General features: G+C 36.7%; 1 protein-coding gene across 4 annotated transcripts in view; it reads left to right on the top strand.

Annotated features, from left to right (window-relative positions):
* Nucleotides 1–5,379: 5,379 nt before the first annotated feature.
* LOC121325538 (protein LSM14 homolog A-like) overlaps nt 5,380–17,596 on the top strand; it is a 15,013-nt gene continuing 2,796 nt past the window's right edge. The window contains exons 1-11 of one of the 4 annotated variants that reach the window (XM_041268173.1): nt 5,397–5,834; nt 8,380–8,543; nt 9,037–9,169; nt 9,964–10,083; nt 10,463–10,564; nt 12,377–12,532; nt 12,746–12,832; nt 13,417–13,587; nt 13,932–14,103; nt 16,459–16,497; nt 17,017–17,248. In XM_041268173.1, the coding sequence (XP_041124107.1) occupies nt 5,714–5,834; nt 8,380–8,543; nt 9,037–9,169; nt 9,964–10,083; nt 10,463–10,564; nt 12,377–12,532; nt 12,746–12,832; nt 13,417–13,587; nt 13,932–14,103; nt 16,459–16,497; nt 17,017–17,248 (1,497 nt within the window). In that variant the 5' untranslated portion in view covers nt 5,397–5,713. Of the gene's footprint in view, nt 5,835–8,379; nt 8,544–9,036; nt 9,170–9,963; nt 10,084–10,462; nt 10,565–12,376; nt 12,533–12,745; nt 12,833–13,416; nt 13,588–13,931; nt 14,104–16,458; nt 16,498–17,016; nt 17,249–17,596 lie in introns of all 4 variants that reach the window. The other 3 variants (XM_041268174.1, XM_041268175.1, XM_041268176.1) reach the window with 3 other exon arrangements.

Below are 17,596 nucleotides of genomic sequence, written 5' to 3'. Positions count from 1 at the left end.
CATTGGTTGGGAGGGAAAATCATCTGGGCATAGTTCACCTATTCATCGCTTCAGTCTAGCAGGGAAAAAATTACAAATGGAGAGTGAGAATGGAGGTTGCACTGGGTGTGGTGGCGTCTGTATTGGTCATTTTAAATTTGTGTAGAAAAATTAGCAAAAATGATACACAGTTCAAAAAATGGGTTAGAAAATTGCATCCTATATATATAGGTTTGAAGGGAGCTATAACTGCAGTATACAAAAATCAAATATCAGACAGGTAATAACTGACGATAACCAATGCATTGTGAACACTATTATTCAAAAGCATATATATATATATATATATATATATATATATATATATATATATATATATATATATATATATATATATATATATTTGTTTTTTTATGTACACAAAGGTTCAGGATATATGGTGGCTACCAAAAGTTGAATTTAAGGAATTTTTCTTTTTAATAATAATAAATTGTTCTCAGTACATCAACTGTCGTCAGTTATTAACTGTCTGATATTCGATTTGGATATTATTTGCTGATTGCACCTTTATATGTACATGCAGTGGTGTGCATAATTATTGACACCCTCGATTCATTTCCTTGTTATAACACTGGGGTGGGAACTTCAAGTTTTTGGTCCATAGCCCAGACTGAATCCAGTCAGGCAACATGGATCAAGTTGAAGAGGCTGATGAAAAGCAGACATTCTTCAAATATTGAGCAGCTGAAACTGATCTGTTGAGGACAGTGACAAAAGATGTCAAGCAAAAAGCTTGTATTTGCTATGGCAGCTGGTCTAGAAACTAAATCCAAATTAGGTAATTGCACATTTAGGTAAAAATACAGTCAATACTGGAGTCAGTCTACAGTCAAGACACTACTAATCTATTTGGCTGGTTTCTCTGATTAGCGCTAATCCCGGACTACCCTACCTAATATTAGGTAGTTCCAAGATTGGTGCTAATGGGGGTCTGTGAAACCAGACAGTCATTGTTCTTTATTATATAGGTCTATTAGCAGCTTCCTATGGTTCAAGTCTGTGAAGTCCCATATGTGTTCTTATGTCAGGGTATTGGCTCTCCTACATCACAGGCTGGAGTGTGTGCCTGTTGGAGAAGCAGAAGCAGAGAAGTAAATATAATGGTTACTGGTTTGTAAACACAGGCTGCAAAATTGCTATCTATTATGATGCTGTTGTGTACCCTTTGCAAGTTACAATAACAAGCTTGGATTGCCTAATGCTCTAGTACCTCCACTGACCTTCAGTGAAAAACCTCCATGTTTTACTGTTCTCTGAATATGTGTTCATTAGCAGTGTGGCCAATTTTTTCCCCCCATTTTTTTATCCCCAATTTGAAATGCCTTATTTGAATGTCACCTCACTCTTCCAGCCTGATCTGTGAAGTTCATGACTCTTTTAACCCACCTGATCTAATGGAGATGTTACTGAGCCATCGAACCCTGGAGGCGAGGCCTAGGCTTGGAAGTTTCTGCCTGGACTAGTGGAATGCCTGACCAGTAGGAGTCACAGAAGTGAGATGAAGCAAACTATCCCTGTTAGATGTTCTGCTGTGATTCAAAGCGCAAGAGACAATGCAGCGCTCCCTGTGAGCTAAGATTGATAACTCTGCGTAAAAGGATTCAAACATGACTTGCACTGCATTTCAAACAGTGGTGATTGTAAGAAAACCCTGACTTACTTTACCTCTGACTGGAAGCACCACCAAGCCCCCTTGGAAATGCAGCTGTTTTATTGTCATGCACTCTTATGTGTGATGCGACCAACAAAATTCACCGCAGCTGTGAAGGTTTTTTACATAAACCGGCAAATTAACACAAAACATCTTCACTGTTGTCTTTAGAAAAAAATACGGTGGTTAAAAATAAGAAATACACACTCCAACTACAATTTGTAAGATTCTAGCTTTCAAAATGTTTGCTCTTTTGGTCTTGAACAGGGATAGGCAATTTACAAAAACACTTGGGATTTCCACTAAATTCCACGCAATTCAACCTTTCACCATTCAATGCACTTCTTATGCACTAGAATAAATAGCAGTATAGTGATAACAAACAATGTCCAAAAAAGGTATAGTGTGTTTATATTATAGTTTGATAAATCTAATTTGCAAGATCTATCTACAGTATGGTTCTGTATCTATGCTCTGTTCTTCTACTAACCAATTGGTCTAAGATATTATTATTTGTTAGCCTTAAACAGGTTACAGAACATTTTGCTATACCCAATATATCACTGATGCCAACATCTGCACAATACAGTTATCACAAGAACTACTGGAAGATGAGCTTTTAAAAAGAAAGAAGGAAGTGATCAACTTTCAGTTTCATTTGCCCATAGTTTAGTTGCTTAGGCATATGTGAAAAGATAGCACTTACTCCACTAAAGTCAGTGTACAAATAAATCGGTTTGATTCACTTGGAAACAACTTTGATCTGAAAAGTCTGTTTCCTGTATTGCTCTATTGTTTAGGCTTCTTTTAAGACCATGCTATCACTGTAGCACAGTGAGTTACAGTAGCACTATCCCCAGCTGATCAAAGATCAGCACTCTTTGAGCCCGCTACCATGATCCCCAACTCAGTACAACAGTACAGTCCTGACCCACCCTTAACTCTGTGAGAATGCTTTGAGTAGGTGAGGAACTGTGGCCTATTGCTGAAGATGTTTAAGTAAGGAAAGTTTGAGCTCTAACATGTCCTTCTAGTAGAGCTTGTTTCAAGATCCTACTTCCCTATAAGGTGTTAGAAGGCCTTGCTCCATTATATCTCACTGAAGTATTATCTCCTTACGTCCCTGGCCATACACTACTCTCCCAGGATGCCAGTTTCCTGTGACTTCCAAAGTTTAAAATGCCTACTAGGGGTGAAAGGACATTCTCTTACTTCCTCGCCACCTTTGGTCAGACAAGCAGTTTGCTCCTGCTTTTAAAACTTGTTTAAAAACATACCTCTTTGAAAATGCTTTTATTGGTAAATCACCCTAAGGTTGTGAATTGGCTTTAAATGACTGACTAACAACTAAAATGTTTCTTATTCATTTTAAACGATTATTTTTAGTCATATTTTTTCTGCTAAAATGTGTTCAGCGCTTTGAGAGGACCTGGTCTTGGAAAGCGCTATAGAAGTGCAGTGTTGTTGTGTAGAAAAAAATGTTTTTGCAAAAACAAAAGTATGTGCTACTAGAACTGAATGTTAAAAAAGAAAACTGAACTATATTAATCTATCCAGCAGTTTCTGTTTATTCTCTACACAAGCCTTAATGAATATCACAAAAAATCTCTCAATTTTCCACACTCCACACATGCTAATTACCTTCTAACAAGGCTAGATTAAGACTATGCACATCATTAAACACAATTACAGTGATTGTTAATATAGCATCCATGACAATATGTTGCCAAAGCCTTAATTTTCAACGAGTGGAAAAACAAAGTTGGTGTTTTACATTAAACTTTATGACAAATTGAACTGTGTTGGTTGCAGTTTCAGTGGATGATTTATTTTATTTTATTTTTTTTTTACTTCACAGGGAGGAAGTTAGCCTCTAATAAAGTAACAAAACACAGCTACCCCTTGGTCCAACTTCCAGTACAATTTATACATTTCTGAAGATTAATAATCAATGCAACATATTTTTCTCTGTAAAATAAAGAACTTGTGTGGAAAACCAGGAATAAAACAATAATATCCTCCTAGATGAGGAATTAGCAGGGATTACAGACCAGTCTGATAATTCCAGACCTGACCAAAAGTATTTCATATGTACAAAAACAGCCAATTTAGAATAAAGTGATCAATTAGGTGTGATGTCTACAAAAGGGACAAAGTTATAAAAAGTTAGGGCGCATTTGGTATTATGAAAGGAATGATTAGCAAAATGAATAAAAAGTAATTTTAAACCTGGGGGAAAAAAATAATATTCACATTGTAGTCTTCCACTAAAAAGGTAGTCACTTTAAAAAATAATTTGAAAGTTGACTCTAAATACAAAATTAAGGTATTTTTGTGATCTTTCTTGAGGTAATGTGGTCTGGACTATACCTAAAGGATAATGGTGTTACGTTGCATGTTAAAAATGCAACTCCCAACTCTATCAGTACGCCATTTAGAACAGGTGTCATTAATTAACATAATCTCAGCTGTGCTTTATTTGTCGTTCCGTTATTGAGTAATAACAGAATGGCTGACCTCTATAGAAAACAATGGAAGAGCGGTGTTATTTTGTTGTGTAATAGAGATTATGGACCATTCAGGTTGTGATATATTTTTTTTTTATTTACAGGCTGAAGCAATGTGCTATATGGTGCATTTGTTGTGGCATGCTTGGCATTTGGGGATGGGCAGCGCTGGATACTGATATGCAATACAATTCTTTCAGTGCATTCTAACATTATGGAGATAATAAATGGCAGTGACCATGCCATCCTTTTGTTGTTTTGGGGAATTAGTTAGACCAAGTGTTCACTACAAGGACATTGTTTGTTGCAAATGAAAGAAAAAAAAAAATTAAAAGGCAACTAGATTATTTTCAAAGGTTATGGGTTAATGTGGTTATACCTTAAGAAATAATTCCTGAAATCATATCTGTTAGATAGACAGCAAATATACATTTAAATAAATGTTATCTTGTACCATAATAAGTAGGCTCTGTTCGTAAGCCTTACAGAAGTTTAAGATAGTCTTGCCTTTTCACCTAATAGATGAATTGCTTTTCCATATTATAAGCCTGTTATAAGGTTTGAGGCTTGTATAAAAGGTTTTTTTAACTCCTTATCTTCACTCTCCTACTGGTGTCTGGTTAGTAATACTCATCTACTACAGTTGCCAGTATTTTCTGCAAAGCATTAGTTGTTTTCTTCCCTGAGCGAAAGCAAAGAGGCAGATGCCAATCACGTTCTGCCTAACACAGGTAGAAGTTTACAAACGAGGGACACGGGAACAAAGAAACACAATAGTCATTACCAGGGGTTCGAACATTACATTCAGATTGCATTAATGACATATTAAGGAGATGTATAACATGAAGAAATTATAAACTGTTTAACCTCATTAAACAAGGAGGTATTGGGTTATCAAATCATGTGACTTACAACTGCTAATTTAGAATTGACCATTTTAGTTTATTATTGAACAGAGAAGACTAGTTGAAAGATTGCAGACCCCACCAAATTTTTCGTACACTGTATGCGCCCGGTGTGCTGCCACTGCTGCTAGTGTCACGTGAGTTGTTCAGTGTGTTGCTATGTAAATAAATCCTGTTCGGGGGCGTGTCAACTTCAAACTCCGTCAGCAGCAAATGCACGCATCCACACGGCAGACGGATACACTGTTACAAGCGTTAACACCCTGCATCTTTCTAAACAAGGGATGTAGGGGAGCTCCATAATAAAAGCTGAATCGCAAAACAATAACTGCGTGTCTAGTAACTGTTACAGCGCCGGATTACTGTATTTACACTTTAAATAGCAGGGAATCCTCATCTCGACACAGTTTTAGATTAGAAAAAATCTCGCGAGAATCTTGCCTTGACAACTTCCCAGCACCACCCGCGGCCAGGGCGAAGGAAAATGAAGGCAGCCATGTTGTTGTAGTATATCTCAGGATAGGGGAGGCAGTCAGAGACATAAAAATCGACACGACTCCAAATCCACATCCATCCTGTGTCAGAGAAGACTAGCAGCGCCGGGAGCAACCATGAGCGGGGGCACCCCATATATCGGCAGCAAAATCAGCCTCATCTCGAAGGCTGAGATACGCTACGAAGGAATTTTATACACTATCGATACTGAGAACTCGACCGTCGCACTCGCCAAAGGTAACCGGGAGAGGAGCGAGTGAGGGGGGCGATTAGAATTTAGGTTGCTGGCGGAAATAGTGTCGAGGAAAGGGGACACAAAAGGCGACAAGGAAAAAAAATGTATAGGGTCAGTAAATATTTAGTTTTACTTTAGCATCTCTGTGTTTACAAACGCTCAATGAGCGACACACGTACGGTAATTGAATTCAGCGTCGCACAAAATAAGGCTATCGTCTTTATAACGCCATAAAGCCATTTTTCAGTGTTCAATGTGTAGAGTACTTATGAACAAAACAGTTTGTTATACTTACTCAAGCGATAAAGTTTGACAGCTTGCAAATTAGGCAACGTACTGTACAAAAAAAATGTTGCATAATTTAAGGGCTGGCGTGTTACGACTAGCAGATGCTGTAATTCAACCTATTTAGGGGTAAAAAAAGTGTAGCCAGGTTTTTATTTTTTTAATTGTTGCTTTGAAACGATACTTCATGTTACAGTGTATTAAGCAGCTGAAACAATTACACGCGAGGCTTTATTTTCTTTGTTTACTCGTTGCATTCTAGCGCTACAGTAGTTGGATATTCAAGGTAGGCCTCGCCAGTGAGTAGTTCATCCGAGTTAACGGGAGTGATTTGCTGAAACTAAAATGGCGGTAAACATTAAAATAGCAAAGACAGTTCTGTGTACTAAAGACTTTAAAGAACTCTAATCTATTTTACACATTTGACACGTAGCGCGGCTTGTGAGTAGCCACGTCGTTACTGAGAAGCTTATAACAAAGTGCTGATCCGTCATTGCGTGGCAGTTCGCGTTTTACCGGTATGTTTTCATTGTGCATTTGGTTTTTTTTAGTATTATGATGTCAAGTTGCAGGCTGGTGAATCCATCCACCGGATTTACATATCTAGAGTAGTGTTTCTTGCCTTTTATTGCTCCCAGTGATGTAACATTTTGTTTGGAACAGAGCGAGTGAAATTCGTATACAGTTTTATTTACAAGGTGATTAGAAAGTAAGTTTACCACATTTACGCACCCTATATTTAGTATTTCGGCCAGCAATAGTTTCTCATTCTTTAAGAACAGGAAAATATATTTAACTCTGTTGCAGGGAGTAAATGTAAGTTAAATACAGGATCATTTTACTTCACCAAATTACTTTAACAGCGACTGTTATGTTAACTAATACGTTTTATCTGTTTCAGACCTTCGCGTGTACAGCTCAGTAGTCTCAGACCCTGAGTAATTGTCGTATATGAATAATTTTCTTGTGCACCAAATCCATGTAATTTGCAATGCAGTGTTATTTACTCAGGATAGTAGAATAATCTATTTAATTGAATTTATAATCTACCGATCATCTCAACTAGTCTCTTAACTTAGTTGTAAACACATACTGGACAGCAGCTTAGTCAGTATGGTTTTCAAACTGGGGGGCTGAAGTCATTTCAGGGTTGTGCCCTGAGTGTGACACATTTCTGTGCACTGATTCAGTGTTTGTGATGAGAAATGTATCTTAGGCTGTATGAAAATATAATTTGGAATTCAAACATGTAATATTTCAAAATATTGATCGCAGTATTACATTTTCACCAGGCATTTCGTCGGTTTGTTTCTGTTGAATACGAGTATATTACCTTTTACCTGCGTTTCAAGCGATGTTTGTTGGCGTACTGGTGTCAAATGAAGAGGGACAACAGTTCTGTTTACCGATTCCATCAACAGTAACATTTATGTTTGACGTAATAGCCAGTGCTTATCAATTTTGGACATTCGTATTGATGTATGTTTTATTCATACATTTAATAATTCATTTTTGAAAAGAGCTAAAATACAGCTGTTGTATTAACTTAAATAACATAGTTTAAATGCATACAGATGGTATTACAAATATTTGGTCGCAATTACATAAGCACAGAATACTGCTGTAAAAAGCATTATAACTGAAATTATAATTGAAACAAATATTTATTTTAGGTTATCAACACATGCAAAATAACTGCTATTGGTAAATGTTCCACTTGTTTGGGCAGTTGTTTTCCATTAGTGTTCCATTAAGGGGAGTTTATTTTTTAAAGTTTGTTGTTAAAATGCTCCCAACCTGACTTTTTTTGTTTTGCAGTACACTTTAATCTAAAACTTAATTTGAAATGACAGTACCCAAGTGCTCAATGATCCTAAAATGTTTACAGAGCTGTGCCACAAATGTTGGTACAAGTAAGCAGACTCAGCAAACAAATGTATTTTAACAGAATGTGCATGTTAATTTTATAAGCTCAATAACTCTTTGACCCCAGTACATTTTATAGCAGACCTGTATGTCTATTTTAATATATGCATATTACCTTAATTGTCTTATTGGCACATTTTATGTGTTGTGGGTGTATAGTTCACTCTAGTTTTGTGTTCCCAGCTTTGTTTTTTCTTACTGTACACTATCTTGTGCATTTTTATACAGTTGAACATATTAGTAGTGGCTCTAGTGCAAGTTTAAGCTCCCAAGCCAATTGTTTTTTTTTTAACCTTATGAATGTATTTTTACTTAATTTTTATATATTCTTTTCAGTCCGTTCATTTGGTACTGAGGATCGACCAACTGATAGACCTATTCCTCCTCGAGATGAAGTGTTTGAATACATCATTTTCCGGGGCAGCGACATTAAAGATCTCACTGTGTGTGAGCCACCCAAACCCCAGTGCTCGCTGCCTCAGGATCCTGCAATCGTCCAGGTAAGAGACCAGACACTGCTGGCTCTCCATCTATGCATACATGTACCTTTTAGTGTGGCCTTTGGAAGGTTTTTCACATTTGCTTGCTTGACTAAATTACAACACTGTCAAATCTATGGCTTGCTGGTATGTGTTGGACTTCTCCAAGTCATTTGTTGTTGATGACTGGAGAAGTAATTCTTAATTTATATATCTATATAAAAAAAATTGCATTCTTTAATCACACACTTCCATAGAGATGGTGGTACTTTTGCAACCAGATGGAATTATTTCCTGCTTTATTACTCCAGGCTGTTTTGATAACTATTGTAACTACATAAATGTCACAATGTACACTACATTCTTTTCACCTGATGAAGGGGCATATATAGTGAATGCTTGTGCGCGTTTTGTATTTAACATTCTAGGCAGCTTCGTATAAAAATAAACCACAGCAGTGAGATGCTTGACTTCAAACAAAGAAAAAAAGCTAACTTTTCCATCCTTGTTGTAGTCATCACTTGGGACCTCCACAGCTTCTTCATTCCAGTCTGTAGGATCCTATGCGTCATTCAGCAGGATGCCTGCCTACAGTCAGTTTAGCCCCAGCCCATTGGTGGGACAGCAGTTTGGGGCTGTAGGAGTAGGTATGTATTTCAGCAGAAATCTGTACTTTCTATGATTGAATGCTATAAGTTGCATTATCCTTTTGCATCCCCATCTTTTCATGAATATACAAACTAACTACACTGATTGGATTGTATTCATTGCAAAACAATTGTCGTTTTGTATGAACCATCACAAAAGGGATCATGCAACTTTATTACATGTTTGTGTAAGTTAACATTGTGTCCTACAAATCAGTTTTTGATATGGGTGACTATTTGCTGCAATTTAAACACATTCAAATACATGGAATAAAAGAAATTGCCATTATAAAAAGCAGACATTTTAAATGATTTGCTTTGCAAAGATTTACTACATATTATTTACCGTTATCCAATTCAGCCCTCCCATGATGCCCTTTAACAGTTGTAATATGTTCCATAAGATAAGAATGCGCAAGGAGGCATTTCAGTTACTTTTACATACATAACAATGTTCAGGTTCTTTTAAACATATATTAAGAACAAAAAAAAGCCCTAAAATGAAACATCCCAAGTTGTTGTGTGCCCACATGTAGAAACTAAATTATTTTTATTATAGAAGACTTGGAAGCCTCTTCTCTTCCTGGTTTTGACACTGATTCCGGTAGCTGGTACTCGGCAATCCAGAAAACCACTTGCTGTTTTTTTTAAATGCTCTCGGTAGCAATATTAATTTTACTTCTAAGGTGACATACTGTACAGCACCAGTGCAAAGTGGTTAATTTCAGTTGTATTGTGTCAAAGGGTTTAAATAACAAACCCAAGACTTAAATTTTCTGTTCCTCTCCACACAGGTAACTCTTTGACATCTTTTGGTACAGACACTACTGCCCCTGCATCACTCTCCCAGAGCAATACAATTGGTTCTGCTTTTTCCCCTGACACACGTTCAATGAAAACACAATTAACTCAAGGTAAAGAAGGCTTCATGCAAAAACTGATTTGTTCTGCATCTTACAAATATTTTGATCTTTTGGTTACACAAGGTTGCTGATATTCTGTGTTCTAGAGTGATTTCCAGAGATCTAAAACACAATTGTCATTTACAAATTTCAGCGCCACATTTGAAATTCACCCAGCAACTAATAAATGACATGTACTCATTTTAATACTTGTAATAAAGATTCTGTATTTAGTTCCTTTATAAAAATCTCTTTAATGCATATGTGTGCAATCTTAGTACATTGATTGAAAGAATTGTTAAATGTTGTGGCTTAATTTAATACAGAAACTTGGGTATTTGTCATAGTATCGCTTATTTTATTTTTTTTTTGTATTAAAATATTTATACAGGAGGATCTACTGAGACTTCCGTTCCATTTGCAGGGATGTCGTATCGGCAGGCAGCAGCAAAGCATTTGGTCAATAAGCAACAGAAGACAAATATACATAAAAGTACAAATTACAATATTCCATAGCATAGTTATCATAAACATTCATGGTTATGTAAACTCTTTGTTAACAGACTTTGTCCTTTTTTTGTTTTGCTAACTTTTTTTAATTCCATTTAATTTATTTTTAACCTAGAGATGTTCGGTAACAATTTTATGGTCAGTGTAGGTTGGATTAGGTAATGATGGGGGTGGTAACTGCTAATCAATGTACTGCCCAGGCTCTGAATAAAGTTTTAAAGGTTGGTGTCTGGATGCTGATGGTTTTCAGTTAACTTATTTGGTGATGTATATCTATTGATATAGATAGATGGATTAGGGCTGTGTCCGAAGGTTTGTCTCTAGCCAGGGATTCGAAGATTGTTTTAAACCTTTGAAGGTTCATCGGGCGTCAATCATGCATTGTATGTTGTACCTCTAGTGGCTGTATTGCTTCAGTAAAGTATGTACTGAGTACCTAGTGTACAAGATAGTGTAAGATAAGTGCTATGGTAGAATATGAAACATACAAACTATACGCTAACAGTAATAATTGCATTTTGAAAACTGAGCACCGTCCCCCTTCAGCTTGTGTTAACCAGCGGTAGATTTCTCCATTCGACATGTCGACAGCAAAGCGCTGTATAGCGTAAGCTGTATTGAAAAAAAATGTCTCAAAATCCCTCCGCTGTTTGGAATTTTTTTTTGTTAAATGACCAGACAAACAAAAAAAGTTGAATGCAAACTGTGCAAGCGACTCATGTCATGGAGGCATAACCAATCTGTGGAGTCACTTGACGAGCGTAAGTTCATATTATTAGTATTAATATTTTTAGTAGTAGTAAAATGTGACAGATAACCTGCTTGGAACAGTGACTATTAAATAAAGCTTTGTTTTGCCCAAGTTCGCTGTAGTTGGTGCTGCTACAATACAAGCTTACTGTATATATCACAAGTAGCCTCAATTGCATGTAAACGTGTATTTTTAATTAATTATAAAGACGATTACTGTTCTATATAACTTATTTTTAAACTACATGTGAATATTTTATTCCATTTATATGGATTACCTGTAATAGGATTTTCAATCAAATATAAACAAGTATCTATGGTGACGTCGCCAGTACGTTATGCAAATTAGTACCACAGAAGGTTCGAACCTTCCTTAGATAATGTGTTCTGAACCTTTGAAGGTCAATGTACCCTTTGTTGCAGCTCTAATATATAAACACAGCAGTTTGTGACACTTGTAACGTAAGGTGAAGGTGCTATACAAATTAAAATGTTTGTATGGGCATGTGGTTGTGAAGTTAATCTGGGATGGGGAGATTAACAGCAAAATAGTAAGGGACTTGCATAGCACAGTTTTGACCCCCTCCCTTTTGCATTTTTTATTTTGTTTTGAATAACTGTTTAAAATGCTTTAACAAATCTCATATTTAAAATATTCTAGGTAATTGCATGATCACTACCACATTGACTGCTTGAGTATGATGTTTAATGTTAATGACAATTGACAATGTTTTGCATGCTATAAATGTAGGTCATGGTACAGACCCCTGTAATGTGGTGGTTATGTTCATGGTAGGGCTGTTATATTTGCTGTCAACATATTCTGCACAGTTCTGCAGATATCCAAGATACATTGAGGTATCTGCGCTTACGTATGAATGTTCCTCTTCATTTTTACATGAACATATTGTGATAGTCTTACAATATCCATGGTGTAAGTTAATTAAATATTTTGTAGTGGTCAGTATGTTTTAAAGATTTTCACATGCCCCTTCTGATTAGACTGTATTGACTTGATATAAACAAGAATGCTTTTGCCTTACAGGTCGCTCTAGCCCCCCACTTGACCCTCTGAGGAAAACCCCGACCCTGGAGCAGGGGGTACAGACTGCCCCAGCCACTGCTCCTGCTCCCCCAGCACCAACCCGACCTGTTCCCTCCACCAGCCAGAAGCAAGCAGATACCCAGGAACAGAGACGGGGTAGGTATTTACAACGCTGTCTACTGAACATTTAACCTCCTTGCTGTCTGTGGTGAGCTATAATGTGTGGATACCCACATACCAAAGTGAGCCTTGTCCTATTTTATAACTTTAAATTTGGCTTTTTTGAGTTAATTTTAGGTGTTTTAGCTGTAAACAATTTGAATGTATTAAGCATATTAAATGGAATGCTTATAAACCAACTTTCTACAGAGGCACAGAAAATGGCAAGGCCTGATGCAGATCAAGTCAGGAATGAAAACCGCGAGCCCAACAAGAGGCAACCAGGCATATTTGATGGTATTTAGATTTTTTTTTTATACGTGTGTGTATATATTGTCTGTCTAAAGATTACATTGAGATGAGAAGTTCATTTAGTAATTATATAATCTGGGAACTAGCAAACCAATCAAATGTATTCAGTTTTAGAAACTTTTGCAACACTGACAGTTTAGTTACATTGCCTTCTACTTCGACTTCTGGAGTAAAGTACAGTAGACTTTTGCTTATCGTGACCCTGAAATTAGTTAGAATCTTTAACATTAAATCTGTACAGGATCTGGTTACGACTGTTCATGGATTTAAGAGTACTGCATTTAATTTATTTAGAATAATTGTACAGTTGGATTTAAATGGTGGTCTTTGTGTTTTTTTGCTAGCTTTCTGCATTGTACTACTATTATCTAAGCCAAATAAGAATCCCTAAGATAAATGTATGTGGCTGTACTACTCTAAGGCCATATCTATTGTGCATTTTTCTTTTACGTATTTAAATTGGATGACGGTCCACAATTCTTTAATCTAGTTTTCATGCCTGGCATCTCGTGGTTGTGCATCAAGTATAAATCTAATGTATTAAATGCAATGATTGTATATTTTTTTAGGGCCTCCTTCTGCAAGGCGGGGCCGTGGTGGACATCGTGGCAGAGGCAGGTTTGGTGTCAGGAGAGATGGCCCGATGAAGTTTGAGAAAGACTTTGACTTTGAAAGCGCCAATGCCCAATTCAATAAGGAGGAAATTGACAGAGAATTCCAGAATAAACTCAAATTAAAAGGTACCTATCATTGTCTTGGTATAGCAAGCGTTTAACCAGGTCTACTTAAGTCTGTACTAAACCTGTTCTTTGAGAAGCAACTTATAAAACAGTTTTATTGCATGGCTTCTGCAGTGCCTTGTTTCCTAAAGATTTAATCACGGCTCTTGCACATTCTTTTGTAAACCTGCAGCCAAAATTTCTGCAAATGTATGTGTTAATATACAGCAATGAACTGTTCAAGTAATCGAATAACTTGCTGAATTAAATTAAGTAGGGAATGCCCAAAGTAGTAATACTAGACATCCCTAAGTTCCGCAGTTCGTAAAGTTTTTAATTTTGTGATTCTTTTCTTTTAAAATGAGATGACAAGTCTGAAAAGCCAGAAAAGGCAGTGAATGGTGAAGACAAGGGAGACTCTGGGGTTGAAACTCAGAACAGTGAAGGAAATGCAGATGAAGAGGAGGCACCGGTACCCCAATGTTACTACGACAAATCCAAATCCTTCTTCGACAACATCTCCTGCGATGATACGAGGTAGGACTTAAGTGTATTTATACCAAATTTCATTACATCTGCAACCTCTGAGAGCACACCAGTGACGAGTTTGCATGCGTAGCCAACTGGTTAGCATTTTAATTGGTTTCAGGATTATCCAAAGCTTTAGAAAACATTGAAAGCTTTGAGACGTATTCAGATCAGAATGCCAAGCCTAAACTTGCAGTCATTTTGTCTAGCACATTACCTGGGTGTTTTCATATTAAAGTTCATTTCTGAATGTAAAAATGAAACAAGAAAATTAGAACTTGAAATGGTGTTATAAAACCTTTTATTCATGATTCACCACGTGATTCTTGTTGAAAGCGTTAGGTGTCTTAATTTGCACTTAACTTTTGACGTCTAGACCTTCCTTGGCACAAGTTCTAGAGTATCTGACTCTAGCTCACAGTGACTTACTTTAGCACAAGTGCTGACTTCCTTGTGCAAATTAAGGTGGTTTCAACATATGTTAACACTAGAACTGCCATGCCTGTCAATTTGACTGTTTTTAGGGTTTAAAATTTTAATAACTCTGCATTGGGGAATCCCATGCACATGTCCGTTGTTGACCTTTCCTAAATATTAAGTAAATAATCAGACTGTTTTTGAGCAGCAGATTCGCAAGAATAACAGTTATAAAAATGCATCCCAAGAACTGTCATTGACAGGGTATTACAAATTTATTTATTTATTTTTTTTAAATGTAACGTGCACCATGGCCTAGTTAGTAATCGCAGCATGGAGCTCTCTTTTTTTCTATGACTGAAACTCATGCTTTAACTTTTGGAAAATCGCTCGCTTACCTGTCCATACAGTAGTGGTTTCCCAAAACAAGAACACCTCCAGAAATGCAAGATAACGTTAAATATGTAACACGTTTTACAAATTAAATTTACAATTATGTATTTGTTGCCAATATATATTACAGCGATAGTCACATTCCCTTATCTAATGTCATACTGTCAGACATCCGAGCTACTCATTTATATAAATTATACTTATTTTAAATTATTTGTTAATTTATCCGATCAACTTTTCATAGGCACGATCTGCTTATTTCCCAGCCTAAACTTGTAAACATTAGAAACAATGGGAACCTCCCCTTTAAATTCTAGAGCTTAATCAACTTATTTCCTAGGACACTGGTATTTTACAGGTAATGCATATAAATAGAATAAAACATTCACATGTAGTTTAAAAATGTTATATATAACAATCATGTCTTTATAATTTAAATAAAAGAGCACGTAATTTAAAGATGTTTGCGATACATACAGTAAGCTTGCATTGCACAATTGCAGCGGACTTGGGCAAAATAAAGCTTTAAGTTTCGAGACATTTCTGTCAATAAAGCTTACGCTATATAAGGCTTTGTCGAGATGGACAATGAATAAATTAAAGGTTTGCTTCTGTATAACACAAGCTGGAGGGGGGAGGGACGAGCGGCGCTCAGTTTTCGAACTTAAGATTTCTTTCAATATGGCTTACGCTGTACAGCGCTTTGCTGTTGACATGGCGAGTGGAGAAATCTACCTCTGGTTAACACGAGCTGAAGGTGGGAGAGACGGACGGACAGTGCTCAATTTTCAAAATGTAATTATTACTGTTGGTGTATAGTTTGTATGTTTCAAATATATACCATAGCACTTATACTCTTGTACGCTAGGTACTCAGTACATACTTTACTGAAGCAATACAGCCACTAGAGGTACCCCATACATACATATTAAAACAATCTTGAAATCACTGGCTAGAGAACAAACCTTTGAACACAGCCCTACATTTTTTTTTTTTTTTTTTTTTTATAGACAGTCACAGAATTTTTTTTTGAGAAATACTGAGGTATTTTGTTTTATTTGAGAGCAACGAGTTACGCCAGGCTTCAGTCATATTTGCCCTGACTGTTTTTTTTACAACAATAGCTCCAAGATGGGCACTTACCTGGCAACTCACTTTGGAGTTATCAGTCTTTTGTTTGATACAAGGAATGTAACTGGGAAAATATCAGAAGGAGATTTCATTTTGGAACTAGCCACAAAGTTTTGGAACAAACATTTCAATCGCATTACTGCAAAACTGCACTCAGTGTATACACGCCAGGTAGGTAAACAAAATTAAAACTTCTGATAACTGTGCCCAATATGAAACGGCAGTAAAACTTTTGAGTTGTATCCAATAGTTTTTCATATCAAAGCTGTTTAAAAATTTTCTAGTTAAAATGACTGGTGTGGTGGTTCTAGGTAGTAAGAAAATTTGGTGGTTCTAGTGTTTAATCAGTGGTGTTAAAATACAAAATGTGTGCACTGAATTTAAATTGATCAACAGTAAATCAAATCCTACCTTCTATTTCAGGAAAGCAGCAGAAAAATCAGGAGCACCATCTTTTCCAAGGTAAGCCTATTGGTGTTGAGCAGAGTGGAGCCCAGTCTTGGAAATTGTCAGTGATGTTAGAATTGATCAAACTGTTAATGGTTTTACAGCTGTGACTGGAAAAACCACATGTGGGAGTATTTATTGTGTGGTGAGAAGTAGCTGCACCCTTGATACAGACAATAGTTAATTTAATATCTGTGGGAAACACAAACCTAGATAATTATATATACTTTTTAGTATTTTTATATTTTGTATTTTTATATTTTTTAAATTTCTGCAAGTCGCTTTGGATAAAAGCGTCTGCTAAAATAATTAAATATACTTAACGGTATAGGTTTCACTTGCATCCAGTCTACCATGTAGCAGACTGGTTTGCCACCTGAGGGAAAAGGGAAGACAATTTAACAAACAGGGATGCAAAATTCAGCACAATTTAAGTCTAATGCAATTTTTTTTTTGTATTGGAGTACTCTGATTTGTAAAACAGCACTTTTAAAGTGTTCACAAGTCATGACCTTTGTCAAATCAAACTTTCAGAGAGAGGCGACAGACCTGGGCAGAAGAAAGGCGGATGAACGCAGAGACGTTTGGTATCCCGTTGCGCCACAATCGCGGTCGCGGAGGTTTCCGAGGCCGTGGAGGAATGGGGTTCCGTGGGGGGCGGGGCCGTGGTGGGGGACGTGGAATGTTTGGAGCCCCACGTGGTGCTTTCCGTGGAGGATTCAGTAGAGGACGTGGAGGAAGAGAGTTCTCAGACTTTGAATACCGGGTAACTTTCTCCTAATGCCTTTACACTCTTCGCATGAAGAGCTTGGTTTTAACATGTGTCTGATCCCATCATCTTTGTATTCTTGGGGGAATAAACGGCAAAAGCCACAGTGGAAGTTGTGATTATTGATTACTTAATTTACCATCCTTCTTTATGGGTATCATTGCTGGTTCTTCCAAGGGCCATTTATAACCATTACGTACAACTGCATTTGCCTAATTGATTGTACCTGACCACAAGATCAGATAACTTGTCAGTGAGTTGATGGTTGAACTGGCATTTAATCCCATATCTTCTGTCTGTTGTTTAACACTGCAACAAACTTGCTTTCTTGTATTAAATATTAAG

This window comes from Polyodon spathula, chromosome 13, assembly GCF_017654505.1.
Source record: "Polyodon spathula isolate WHYD16114869_AA chromosome 13, ASM1765450v1, whole genome shotgun sequence".
In the NCBI taxonomy this organism is placed as follows: Eukaryota; Metazoa; Chordata; class Actinopteri; order Acipenseriformes; family Polyodontidae; genus Polyodon; species Polyodon spathula.
The sequence above is the reverse complement of the archived record's forward strand: the minus strand, read 5'-3'. Positions and strand labels throughout refer to the sequence as shown.